Source organism: Falco naumanni, chromosome 6 (assembly GCF_017639655.2).
Source record: "Falco naumanni isolate bFalNau1 chromosome 6, bFalNau1.pat, whole genome shotgun sequence".
Classification (NCBI taxonomy): domain Eukaryota; kingdom Metazoa; phylum Chordata; class Aves; order Falconiformes; family Falconidae; genus Falco; species Falco naumanni.
In genome coordinates, this window is record NC_054059.1 from 4,640,396 (window position 1) to 4,654,278 (window position 13,883).

The window sequence follows — 13,883 nt, forward strand, 5'->3', positions numbered from 1 at the left end:
ATGACTGACTAATGCACTCACTTGATGAGGTTCAGGTGCTTGGGTTGTTTTATACGAAGTGAACAGCATGTCATCTTCCATAGGTAATGCTCTAAAGACACAGTGTTCTCTACCAGATTCTTTTAAGATCTATTTCTGTCTTCATGATTTTGTAGACTAAAGGAACTAGCAGTGACTAATTTGTAGTATGGCTCATCATGACCGAAAAAGCCATTCATTCATAGAGAACAGCAAGTATTCTTTAAATACTTGATGCACTCTGATATTGGACATGTGACTGGCTGCCTCAGCTGCTATCTCACTTCTGCCTCTTGTCTCCTCTCCTTTCTTCCAGTGTATTGCTTGTTGGTTTTACTTATTAAATTAGAATTGTTCCTTTCCTATTTTGTTTTGAACTTTTCCTAATAGAGATGTGACATTTAGTTGGATGTTTACAAAGAGCAGACAACAATTTTCATGTAGAGTTGTTTTGTTCGTTTGTTTTTTTCCCACTTCCCTTCTAAATTTCTGGTACAATGTTCAGGAACTGAGCAAATGGATCTGAAAACACTGGTCAGCACACTACAAGCTTTCATTGAAGGATCTACTCTGGGAGAGTTTCATGCCCGACTTAAAGCACTACTGGTTTTCCACTGCCATGTCTTGCTGATGCCTCAAGTAGCACAAAAGGGTAAGTTGATAGCATTACACTTGTTGAGTCTTTTTCACAACAACCTAACCGTCAGGTATTCAAGACTTTTCAAACAGATCACTAAGCTCATAAATACAACACAAGCCTATGCTGCTGTTTCCCATTTTCATGGAGAATGCTGTTGGTCAGTTTACCCCATCTTTTGGTGTTGCTAAGCTTCATGATTAACAGAAAAAAGGGATGCATTTCTCTTCCTGATACCAAACAATATTCTGTTGTAAAATAAGCTTGTTATTGTCTATCCCTTGTAGATGTTCTGTGCAGCATCTTGTGGAATCTACACAATTATTATAAGCAGTTTACAGAGTGTGTTGAGGCCAGAATCACTGAACTTCGTCAACCTATAGAAAAGGAGCTTAAGGTAAAAGGAAACTTTGGACGATATAGTGATCTAGTCAAAGGAACAGTGGAGGAGATACCTGAATTTGTATATAGTAGCTCTGTTGGCCACTGAAATCCCTACTATACATCACATTTTCTTTGGCAAGAATTTTTTTCTGGGGGGGGGGGGGGGGGGGGAGGCATTGGTTGAAGTCGCTAATGTTTGGTCAGTCCCATTTAGCCATGGAGGTTTCAGCCCAGTGGTGAAGCCCCTTTGGGATTTCACAATATTTGGCTATGCATCAGTTTTAGAGTAAACACATATTTTAATAGAAGAAGATGCCTATACAATAATTTGCTCACTTATTGAAGTGTTTTGCATTTTAAGACTGCCAGGTCATCATAGCTGATCAGCTTTAAAGATCATCTTTTATATGGAAATACTTCATTGCCTTTATATAAGTAATCCCATTGATTATTTATTTTCCTAACAGGAATTTGTGAAAATTTCGAGGTGGAATGATGTCAGCTTCTGGGCTATAAAACAGTCCGTTGAAAAAATACGCAGGTAACTCAGAGCTTGGAATTAAGCTCCATATTTGGAACCTTCCTTCTAGATGATTTCTCTGTGGTGGTAGATTTGAATGCAACAGTGTTTCTTCTGCTCATAAGACAGTGGAAATGCTTGTTTCCAGCAGCTGAAAGATTTCCAGGATTATATCTGCTTTTCTTTGGTAATTAGGACCCTCTTTAAATTCATGAAGAAGTTTGAAGCCGTTCTGAATGAGCCATGTCAGTCTGCCTTGGTGGAGATTGGTAAGGAGGAGCAGCTGGACTGCTTGCAAAAGCAGGAAGAATCTGAGAACAAAGAAACCAAAGTTCAGAGGCTAAACGACATATTAAGAAAAATTCTGTCTGCTAGAACAGATGTTGCCAAGGTGACTGTTTTCTTTGTTCTAAGTGTGGGAAGGATATTTTCTCTGTGCTCATCTATATGTTGTTTTTCAGTGATTTATGCAGGAAAATCTTACGTAAGTGTCAAATCTGTTGAATATATCATCAGTTTTTTTGGTCTTACTTGTTGTTCAGTGTTATGAAACACTGCACATGGGTGGGAATGCAGCACAGAAAGACAAGCGTGTTCTGTATTGATTTGGCACCAGATCTGTGCTCTAATATAGAGATGATAGCGTTACTTGCTTGTGTATCGTCTGCACCAATTTGTTACTTCCCTACTAATATGGACCGGGAGTTGAAATTATTATTACCCTCATTGTTATTTTTTTTTCTAAACAAGGACCCCGACAGATGATTATATAGCTGTAGAATTCGTGTGTATATAAACTCTGATTAAATATAAAATTACCTTGATCTTGAATCCTGACAGAGGAATGCACTACTTTGTCATATGTTTGCTGTTGGCTGACTACTTGTATACTGTGAACATTTGCCTTGGACTAGCTGATAAGTGGTTAATCCTGCTCCACAGTGCCACAGTTTAGTGGGTGTCTAATAAAGCTGTCCAGCTCAGAGAGAAGTCAACCAGTTTTCTTCCTGAAATAGTCCTGTTCACATCTGTTGTTTTTATTATAAGATGAAAAGAGACAATTGTAACTCAGCAGAATTTGGGGGTGAGTGGGAAATGCTCAGTTACTCTCAGGTTCCAAGGTTTTGTTCACTTTGTTCAGACCAGCAGGGTGGCTGATCTTGCTCTTGTCCTGTGACAGTCAGGAGGGTAGAGCGAGGAGGGAGAAATCTGATGCAAATCTAATGTGCTTGGTTATTGTTTTCATTTGTTGGTTGGTGGTTGATTTGTTTGCAGCCTTGTTACTGATAGCTAACAGGGTTGGTTGTTTCACTTGTTGCAGTTTCACATTATCTTCATTTCTTAGACAAGATGCATGCAAACTCCAATTGAAGAAACCCTAGGGATTAACTTTGGACATGCTGGGAGATTACTTGTTATTTAATAATTGTGCACTGGTTTTTTGTTGTTCAGCAGTGCAATTAAATTTGGGTCTAGTGGAAAGTAAGTGCTGGTGCTCTTACTATCACTAACGCCCTAACACTGCGAGGGTGTTAGTGGTTTAGGGTAATGTGTCTTTGAGCTTGGAAGGCTGGGGAAAATGACCTGAAGCTATGAAAGAAGTAACGGCAAACACCTAAGAGGTGTAGGATTGTAGCGCCTTCCATTTGTTTGGCTGTTTGCAAAACTAATGTATGCCTGACATGCATATATTATGATTTCCCTGAAGTTTTGGTGCTGAACTGTTCAGAGGATCACTTGAACATGTTTTGGGGTTTCAGATAAATTTTAGCTGTTGTTTTTGCAGCAATTTACTCATAATGGTCAAACAAGACAGCTTTGAGTATGTGTATATAATTTTTTGTTTGTTTGTTTGTTTTCTCAGAGGGCCCTCCCAGAAGAATGTCAGGGTGGCATTATGTTTCATACCAAATCTCTTCAGTATCGTCTGTCTAAGCTTACTAAAAAAATGAAGAAAATATGTACAACAGTTACAGAAAACAATTCATTCTTGAGTCTGGTAGAAAATCTTGACCAATTTACAGGTTAAGTAGTCTTGTGATTTCCGTACCCTAATTGACCTCTGTAACATACATAGAACAAATCAGGGAACAGTGTAGATACATAGTTCCCTTCCCAGACTATCTTCCCATGGCTGCTTTGCGTACATGACATTATTACATCTTACCTTTCCTGGCTGTCTTCTATACAGGTGGTATCATTGTTTCTGTAGCTGAACTGCAAGATTTAACGGTTGATCAGACAGCAGATAAGGAGAAGCAGAAATCAGAGGCAAAGCATATTCAGATGCAAAAGCAGCGGGCTTTGTCAGATCTCTTTAAAAGCCTTGCTAAAACAGGTAAGCTTTGGCTAAAAATGTGCTTAGTTTAAAAGTACAGAGTTCTTAAGCATTTTACTGTTTTTGCCAATACATCTAAACCCACCGTAAAATATTACGTACGTGAAGTCATTGAGCCACTAATATGTAGGAACATTAAGTGTCTCTCTTCCTCTCTTGACTGAGGCGTGGTGTGTTAGCCCTTTCAGATGCCTTCTGTTCTTCTTACATTCCATTAGATGTACAACAGTAGCTTTTCTGAAATCTGCTTTATCTCCAGTCAGAAGTTATTGCCCAGCTTTTAGAAACGAGAAGGAAGCTCATTATCTTGTATCCATTCTCTGATCCAGAACTGAAATTAAGTTAACTCATTAGAAGGAGAGCCCGTCTCTCAATTGATAGACTGGCAGAGATCAGAGTGGCAGCATTGTGGTTGAGCTTAGCTATGATGTGTTCTTATATTACAAAATTTGCAACATGTTCAAAGACTGTCAACATCAGACAGCATCAGGAAAAAAATGTCGAAAGATTTTTTTATATCTTAATACCAACTGTATAAGTGACGTTTTTTTATATAAAAGAATGAGGGCATAAAAGAAAGCATGTTCGAATGTCATTCCAGGTTTGTCATATCGGAAAGGTCTTTCTTGGTCCCGTTCAAAAGACTGTCATGAAATACTCTACCTACATCCACTGGACTTGCATAGTGCATTAGGTGGAGTAAATTGTACACATGAGCTGGATGCCACGTATGTACACAGTATTTCTAACCCTCAGATTGTATGAATTGCAGCTATAACTTAAAGAATTTTTTGCATGTGGATTTAGACTGGGATTTCTGGACTGTAATCCCTTTAGGATTTTATATATTTCCTTCCCTTCTTCCCATTACTTCTCAGTTTGAAAATCCTGTACATACTGTATTGGCATGTACAACTGAGCAAGGGTTTTGGGGAGGGGGCGGGGGGGGTTGCTTGTTTTGTTGTTTGGGTTTTTTTTATTTGTGCATTTGATAACTCTGCCCTCAGTTTCATTGTTTCTCTGAATTAGATTTCAGTTAGCCCTCCACTGTCCAGCTTTGCCTGGGATGCTTTGCTAGCATCATACTAGAATGTAGACTGCTAGTGATTTTATTGAAGATTAGTTGTAATTTACGAGGATTACTTCATTGTTTTGTCTTCATTGACTAATGGGATATTACAGGAGACTTCAAAGTGGGCATTTCTGGAAAAACTTAGAGGAAGGATGTTCTTTCAGGTGTTTCTGTGCTGTTTTTCTGGCAGCAAGTGATTTTTGTCTCTAACACATGCTGGTGGTTGTTTTCCTGAGATGTAAGGGTTTAGTTTATAGTATCTTTCAACAAGGCCAGAATAAAGGCTTCCCTGTCAATCTGGATTTTAGTGGCATGGGGGGAAGAAAAAGAAAATCTCTTAAGAGTTAAATGATATTCAAAGATGGAGACTTTGCTCCTGTTGCTTAGGGTTTCCTTAGAGTTTATTTTAGAATATAAATGCTTTCTTAAGACTATAATACTTGTGGAGAAAATGAAGAATTAAAAGATCAATGTATTTGCAAAATAACAAGTAGTAAGCAAACTTGTTATGTTGAAGAGCTGACTTAGTGTCAGTGTGCTGAGGTACTGAAATTACATTACCTTTCTAATATCGACCTGTTTTTTGTGCTCTGTCAGGTTGCTGACAGAGCTTTCTTCTGCCTGGGATGGATGCCAAAAGTACTTCTATCGGTCACTTGCACGCCACTCTAGACTTCAGACAGCATTGTTAGCACCTGCCAAGGTAAAAACACTGAAGTAAAAACAGAAATCACATTTCTGTTAACTCTATTTTACCAGCTTGGACTCAAATTTTCTAGCAGTAAAAGGATGATGTGAGATAATACTATGTTCTGTAATATGATACAAAATACAGTATTTTGGACCAATTATTAAGCGCAGCATTTTAAAACCTGTTGTTTTATAAATGAACAATATCAATTCAGTGAGCTAAGTTAGTAATCTGTTCAACGTACAGTATCTTTCATCCCAACAGATCCTAAATTGCTGCTACTTGTGCATTAAGGCAAGTCCCAAAATGCTGAATCAAAAAATGTTGGGAATACAAAGCCATGATTAGTTGATGCTCATGAAAAAAGTCAGTTGAGATCCATAGTTGGGCATAACTGGAGTCTAACACAAAAAGTGCAGATATATTTTCTTGCTTAAAAATTGGTCTAAAATCAGTAGAAGGAACAAATGAGTTCTGCCAAATCAGTACCACTTTTCCAGTATTCCAGGAAAAAGGGATCTCTCCCAGATGCTCTTCACTCACTGTGCTTCACCTCTTGTTTTACAACATGATGTTGTCAGACATCACAGCTGATAATGGCCATAAATAATAGAATGTAGCTCTGATCAGTTTTGGTCTGTCTTGTGAACATTTGTTCTAAGCTTTAAAATGGGATCCCTTCTAATGAAAAGAGTGAAAGTAGTAAATCTGGAAAAACAAATTGTGGGAGAAGGAAGAATTAGAGTTCTGCAGAAAGAATTGCAGATCTGGGTGCAAGCGCAGGGCCTTGATCTCACTGCAGTTACAGAGACATGGTGGGATAACGTGCATGGCTGGCTGCGAACTTTCTAGGAAGGACAGAGCAGCAAGGACAGGTGGTAGAGTTGCTGTTTATGTGAGGGAGCAACTGGAATGTATTGAGCTCTCCCCAGGGGTGGATGAAGAACGAGTCAAGAGCTTATGGGTAAAGATTAAGGAGCAGGCCAACATGGGGGATGCTTGTGGTTGTTTACTACAGGCCACCTGATCAGGAAGAGGAAGTCGATGAGGCCTTCTTCAGGCAATTGGAGATGGCCTGTATAATCACAGGCCCTGATTCTCGTGGGGGACTTCAACCACCCTGATAATCTGCTGGAAACACAACTAGGTGCATGCACAAGTCCAGCAGGTTCCTGCAGAACATTGAAGATAACTTTTTGATGCAGGTAGTAGAAGAGCCAACGAGGCAAGGTGTGCTGCCCAATCTTGCACTGACAAAAAAGGACTGGTTGGATGTGAAGGCTGTGCGCAGCCTTGGCTGCAGGGACCATGAGATAGTAGAGTTTAGGATTCTGCATGGAGGAAGAAGGGCAATAAGTAGGATTGTAGCCCTGGCCAAACTTTGGCCTCTTCAAGGACGTACTTGGAGGAATCCCATGGGTTAGGGCTGTAGGAGGTAGCGGGTTCCAAGAGAGCTGGCTAATAGTCAAGTGTCACTTCTTCCAAGCTCAAGAGAGGTGCATCCCTATAAGTAAGAAAGGAAGCAAAGGGGGCAGGAGGTCTGCATGGATGAGGAAGGAGCTTCTGGCAAACCTCGGACAGAAGAAGGAAGTTTATGGGATGTGGAAAAAGGGACAGGCCACATGGCAGGAATATAGGAATGTTGTCAGAACATGCAGGGATGCAGTAAGGAAGACTAAAGTCCGGTTGGAATTAAATCTGGTGAAGGAGGTCAAGGACAACAAGAAGGACTTCTTCAGGTATGTCAGTAGGAAAAGGCTGACTAGGGAAAATGTGGGCCTGCTGCTGCATGAGGTGGATACCCTGCTGATAAAGGACACCTAGAAGGTGGAGTTACTGAATGCTGCCTTTGCTTCAGTCTTCCCTGCCAAGGCCAGCCTTCTACTTTCCCAGACCCTGGAGGCAAGAGAGGAAGTCTGGAGAAAGGAAGATTTTTTTTTCCCTTGGTCAAGAAGGATCAGGTTAGAGATCACTTAAGTAAGCTTGACACCCACAAATCTGTGGACCCTGATGAGATGCACCCTCAAGTTTATGGAGGGCGTAACCTCGAGGTTATGGAGGACAGGAGAGGTGCTTGAGGACTGGAGTAAAGCCAGCATCACTTTCAGTCTTCCAAAAGGGTGAGGAGTACAACCCAGGAAACTACAGGCCAGTCACCCTCACCTCCGTCCCTGGAAGGGTGATGGAAGAGCTCATCCTGGAGGTCATCTCAAAGCATGTGGAGGAAAAGCAGGTTATCGGTAGTAGTCAGCATGGGTTCACCAAGGGGACCAACCTGACAGCCTTCTGTGATGGAAACACTGGCTGGGTAGACAAGGGAGAGCAGCGGATGTTGTCTACCTCAGCAAGGCTTTCAGTATTGTCTCTCGTAACATCCCCTTATGTAAGCTCAGGAAGCGTGGACTGGATGAGGGGACAGCGAAGTGGATTGAGAACTGGCTGAAGGGCAGAGCTCAGAGGGTTGTGGTCAGCAGCACAAGGTCTAGCTGGAAGCCTGTAGCTAGCAACATTCCCCAGGGGTCAGTACTGACTCCAGTCTTGTTCAGCTTGGTCATCGGTGACCTGGATGGAGGGACAGAGTGTGCCCTCAGCCAGTTTGCTGGTGATACAGAGCTGGGAGGAGTGGCTGACACACCAGGAGGCTGCTCTGCTGTTCGGTGACACCTGGCCAGGCTGGAGAGCTGTGCAGGGAGGAACCTGATGAAGTTCAACAAAGGCAAGTGCAAGGTCCTGCACCTGGGGAGGAATAACCCCATGCACCAGTACAGGCCAGGGATGACCTGCTGGAAGGCAGCTCTGAGGAGAAGGGCCTGGGGGTTCTGGGGGACAGTAAGCTGCCCACGAGCCAGCTGTGTGTCCTGGTGGCCAAGAAGGCCCATGGGACCCTGGGGGGCGTTGGGAGCAGCGTGGCCAGCGGGTCAGGGGAGCTGATCCTCCCCCCTCTGCTCTGCCCTGGTGAGGCCACACCTGGAGTGCTGTGTCCATCCTGGGCTCCCCAGTTCACGGGAGACAGGGAACTGCTGGGGAGGGCCCAGCAGAGGGATATGAAGGTGATGAGGGGACTGGAGCATCTCCTGTATGAGGGAAGGCTGAGAGAGCTGGGGCTGTGTAGCCTGGAGAAGACTGGGAGGGGATCTGGTCAATGTCTACAGATATCTTAAGGGCGAGTGTCAAGAGGACGGGGCCAGGCTCCTTGCAGTGGTGCCCAGCGACAGGACAAGGGGCAACGGGCACAAACGGCAACACAGGAATTTCCACCTGAATATGAGGAAGAACTTTACCTTGATGGTGGCAGAGCCCTGGAACAGGCTGCCCAGAGAGGCTGTGGAGTCGTCTTTGGAGACATTCAAAACCTGCCTGGATGTGACTGTGCAACCTGCTCTGTGTGAAGCTGCTTTAGCAGGGGGCTGGAGTAGATGACCTCCAGAGGTGCCTTCCAACCCTGACCATGCTGTGATGATTCTCTGAGTAGTTTTAGCAATGGTCATGAATGTAAAAATGTAGGCTGGTACCTCACCATTTATGTAAGGTAGCTTTACTATTGGAACTAAATTCCTGATAAGAATTATTGCAGTAGAGTGCAATTTAATATGTCTTGTTGCAGAAGCTACTTGTAAATGAAATTTGTGTGCAGGTTATATAGAAGATGCAGAAAAATTAAGATGGGGAAACTAGTAACTATGATTTTGGTCTGCATTTTTAGAGTTGTTAAATTAAACCATAACCTTTCAGCCTCCTCAGTGAAATGAAATGTGGAGGCACAGAGGATGATGTCTGCTTATTTATCTAACTGTCCCCTCCCGCTTTTTCTGTATCTGTTTTCTTTAGGATATTGGACTGGGTAGCATTGAACGATGCAAAGGGTTCACTGCACATCTCATGCAGATTCTGGTCAGACAGAGACGATCTCTTACCACGTTGACAGAACAGTGGATCTTACTGAGGTATTTTGCAGTTTTCAACACTGAAATGTTGGCAAGGAGTTTGACAGTAAGCAATTCAGTTCAAGAAATATGGAAAATAAGGTGGAAGAAAATAGAATTCTTCCCTACTTTCCCATTTCTCTCCTCCATTCAATTAAGTCTAGATAGAAAAGATTTTTAAAAATGGGGGGTGGGGGTGGCAAAAAAAGATAGTGTTAGATATTGGTTATCTTGTCATGGCTGCCAATATTTTGGAATCCAAATAATTTGGGAAAAGAAGTTAGGCATAAATGAAGACTATGAAATAATTACTGTAATTAATTACGCAGTTGAAGTTGAACTTCAAATGAACTTTAACAAGTTAAACCATTAAACCTACAGATTGTGAAATCTCTCTCATTTGGTATTGGCCTATGTTAATTTTCCCTCTGTTCAAGTTGTTAATTTGATCTGGAGCAAAGAAATTATCTGGATGGCACTTTAAGCCAAAATGAAAAAAACCTCAACAGCTTAAAAAGAAAAATTCTAGAAAGGTGGAAGACACTTGATCTTGTGTCAAAACTGCGAAGGAAAAGCGTATAGGAAATTCTTACTTGATGTGATTTTTCACTCCATTGCGTGACTCATCGGTTTCATTGCAAACTCCACTGTTGTTCTGCATATTTATGCTCATCACTAATGTAATCCATAAAACTTCTTGACATTACGTCAGGAGCTATTTCCTTTGTATGAGGAAGGAAATCTAGGCTGGAGATTACTGGTGCAAAGTTTCTGTTCACCCTAGGAAACTTGGAAAAATAAACAAAAACCCAACAGAACAAACAAAAGCCCGATCCTCAACTTAGCAGTTGCAGGAGCAGTAAAACTTCTGAGACACTTATCTGCATTGCTGACTCGCATTGCAAATCAGATTAATCATTTGTTGTGAGCTGACTGGTCCATAGCACTTTAGAGAATGAAGGTGTGTTAGAAGCTAATTTGCTTTTATAATGGAGGAATATTAACAATATTTGAGTATCAGACTTGGAGTTTAAGGATTGTTTGAAAAGATGGTGTAGGTCTGAGAAATCTCACAAAATCCTATTTTCATAAAGACAACTCAATCATATGCAATGGAGAGAAAAATTTACTAATGAACAAAACCTCTTTAAAAAAAATACTATTGTTTTAGTTTTTCCAGAATAAGCTTGACTTCCACTGAGTCCGTATGTTCTAGATCTTGCGAATTTAGTCTGAAGGTTGAGCTTTTAAAAGGAAAGTATAACATAAAATTCAGTGATTGTGACTTTTCCTTTTTTCTTAACCAGGAACCTCCTGAGTTGTATAGAAGAGATAGAGTCTAGGTTGACTGCTGACAGAAAATATACCGTAGCATTTCCTCCTCAAGACAGTATTCAACACTGGACTGACAAGCTGCAGCAACTTTCCATGCAGTGCGTGATGGTTCTTGAGGAGCTGTCTTGGTTTATGCAATGCTGCCCAAAAGAAGAGTCAACAAAGTGCAGTGACAATGAAAGGACAGATGCCAAAGCAAACATTTTTCAGAGTTCGGGACCTGAAGTAGGAAATGTTTTTACAGGAATACCTGACCTAATTCCCTTAGAGCTAAAACACTTGTCTCCAGTAACACCTGAGCAATTGCCTCCTGGATGCAGGATGCGAAATAAGGATCAGTTATGGCTGCAGGTAGCTACACAGTTGAGTGCGATGCTGGCAAACGTGAAAGCGATGAAAGTGGAAGTGGACAAAATAAGACAAGTTTCACATGAGACCTCGTTTTATTCCTGGTGAGTTCTACATGTGCATGAAACGGAATCTCTGTATCTGTCTATGCCTGTCTTTAAAAGTGCCTTCAGATGCTCTTGAAGCTTGTTTCCATTCTTTTTTCTCATGAAATGCAGTGCCTAGCTTTTTAAACAAATGTATGTGTCTTCTCCCACTCCCCTGACAAGTCAGAAAAAAACTGGTCAATCAGCTTCTCAGTTTGTCTTCGATTCCCTGGGATTTCTTCTCCATAGTTCCTTAGTTAATGAGGTGAATTTCAAATGACAACTTAATGCAGAAAATTTTATATTAAAATAAATCTGTAGCCTATTTAATAATAATAATCCTCTGATTTTCTCTCCACTTCAGTGTATGTGGCACATCTGCTTGTTTTTAAACTTCAGCTGCTTCCCCCTTACCTGTGCCCCGAGAAAAGGTTTAATCTTAAATTGAACTGTTTGTTGTTCTTTGAGAATTATGGTATTTCTTTTTGTAGGAGAGATTTTGAAGTTTGCACATCGGCTGTGAGTTGTTTGCTAGAAGTGTCGGCTCAGTTACAAGGCATAGAGTCCCTGTTTCTTCCAAATGGGGAAGACAGGCAAGCTGCAAATCAGATGGCCCTAATCAAGAGCCTAAAATATATACAAGAAGTAGTTAATAAAACATCTGCAGACTTCACAGCCTGGAGAACACAGCTTCTTGCTTCTATGTCAGACTGCAATGGTAAGGACAATTCCTTTCTGCCTGTTTTGTAATTTAGATGAAGATACAGAAATTCATTAGTTTGGTTATTGCAGAAGATGGCTCCATGTTCATTCGGATATCCAGAAACACTTGATGAAATTCAAACTTGCAAACTTCCATGCAGACTTAATTTGTGTAGTAATATTTTTTCCCACTTAGCCAATGTTGAGGACAGATCTTATGCCATAGTTGTAGGTCAGGATTAGGAAGATTTTAGAACTATGTAGTAAAAATTGTGTAGTGTTTATCATTAGGCAACATAGTAACCTGTAATTTCATGTGTTTCTGTGTAAAACTGCCTGTGCTGTGGTTCAAAAGGAAATCAACGGTCAGATGAAGAGTTTGTGGAGCACTTCTCAGCAAAAGTGGAAACTGTTATCCATGTTGTTCTGTATGCCATCCAGTGTTTGGTAGAGAGAAAACAGGAAGATGGAAAAGAGGAAGAAAAATCTGCAGAGGAGAATGGTAAGTTTGTTAATTTACTTCAGAGGGAGGAGGAGAGTTTAAACTATGCAAACGTAAAAGTTCTTTAAACAGTGTGTCCAGCAGAGGTACCAATACACAAGGAAATTGCCGTTTTAATAGAAGTCTCCTTAAGCAGATAGGATGGAAATTTCTAGATTGTTTGCTATGGGATTTTTAGAATATCTGACTTGATTTCTCTGTTTTTTTATGTATTTCAAACAAAGAGGATGCAGCCTCATTTGACTTGATTGAAGTGGGACATATAACTAAGTTTTTGGATGAAGATCTCTCTGCTGATTTGGATTCTTTGCATGTGCAAAAAGCAATTTTAGCAGTTTCAGAACTCGTGGAGAATCTGAAATCTTACGGGGAAGATTACACTTCCGATAAACATCAGGTAAAATGTTTCTCTCGAGTTTTTGGCTTGGGGGTCTCAAAAGATTTGGAATTATGACCTTTGGTGGCTAAACATGCGTTGCTTCTTATTGTCCAGTGCCTTAGAACTAGAAGCATATGAGAAATTAAGGCCAGATATAGATACTCTTCTGTAATGCAAAAAAGCCGGGTGTTACTTTAGTAAGATGGAAAAGTTTTAGGTTTTGTGAAAATGTAGAAAAAGTTCTGGAACCTTTAGAAATTGTATTTAAACCCACCTACTGATATTTCTGGTTTGAGCATCCATTGTCAGTCTTTGTGAGGTGCATCTCAGGACGTACGTAATCATGTTTGACAGCAGTTCTTTGGCTTTAACTGCAGTTCTTCAACCAGTCCTGCTATTTGCTGGTGCGTCTAAAGCCCATGCTCTGCAAGTATTCAGACCTCATCCTGTTCTACCTCACTGTTTCACTGGCATCTCACAGGACTACTGGAAAATTGCTTTCTGTTCTAACTGGCGTTTTTACAGAGCTTGCCCAAAAGGTAAGTTGTTAGAGATAACAGTGGATATATGGTAAGCATATATTTAATGTATACAAAAGTCTTAAGTAGAAACTAAGCTGAAAGGTGTACTTACTACTACAGAAAGTTTTCTGTTTGCCTTGATAGGGGTTTTGTCTGCCAAAAGAATTACTTGAAGATGAAGCTGGGGAGGGAGCAACCCAGTTTCATGATTATGAGGATGGCGGTATTGGAGATGGGGAAGGCAAGAAGGATGTGAGCGACAAAATAGAAAGTGAAGATCAGGCAAGTGTTTGGGGTTGTTCTTGTTTAATTCAAGTAAAACTAGAAAAGTCCTTGAAATCCATGTCGTGGGTGTTTCAGGTAGAAGAAACATGAAGTTACCTTCAGTTCCATGTTTAGGTTGGCTTATGTCTTTGCATGTAAGCTT

At 41.0% G+C, this 13,883-nt stretch overlaps 1 protein-coding gene across 3 annotated transcripts in view; it reads left to right on the forward strand.

Annotated features, from left to right (window-relative positions):
- Positions 1-13,883, forward strand: part of LOC121090606 (LYR motif-containing protein 2-like) — a 106,675-nt gene that overhangs the window by 72,340 nt on the left and 20,452 nt on the right. For all 3 annotated transcript variants that reach the window (XM_040599305.1, XM_040599303.1, XM_040599304.1), the window contains exons 70-84: positions 524-670; positions 943-1,052; positions 1,507-1,580; positions 1,755-1,950; positions 3,424-3,583; positions 3,751-3,897; positions 4,499-4,625; positions 5,567-5,672; positions 9,489-9,604; positions 10,891-11,370; positions 11,844-12,070; positions 12,410-12,556; positions 12,781-12,953; positions 13,313-13,474; positions 13,601-13,738. In XM_040599305.1, the coding sequence (XP_040455239.1) occupies positions 524-670; positions 943-1,052; positions 1,507-1,580; positions 1,755-1,950; positions 3,424-3,583; positions 3,751-3,897; positions 4,499-4,625; positions 5,567-5,672; positions 9,489-9,604; positions 10,891-11,370; positions 11,844-12,070; positions 12,410-12,556; positions 12,781-12,953; positions 13,313-13,474; positions 13,601-13,738 (2,510 nt within the window). The remainder of the gene's footprint in view (positions 1-523; positions 671-942; positions 1,053-1,506; positions 1,581-1,754; positions 1,951-3,423; positions 3,584-3,750; positions 3,898-4,498; positions 4,626-5,566; positions 5,673-9,488; positions 9,605-10,890; positions 11,371-11,843; positions 12,071-12,409; positions 12,557-12,780; positions 12,954-13,312; positions 13,475-13,600; positions 13,739-13,883) is intronic.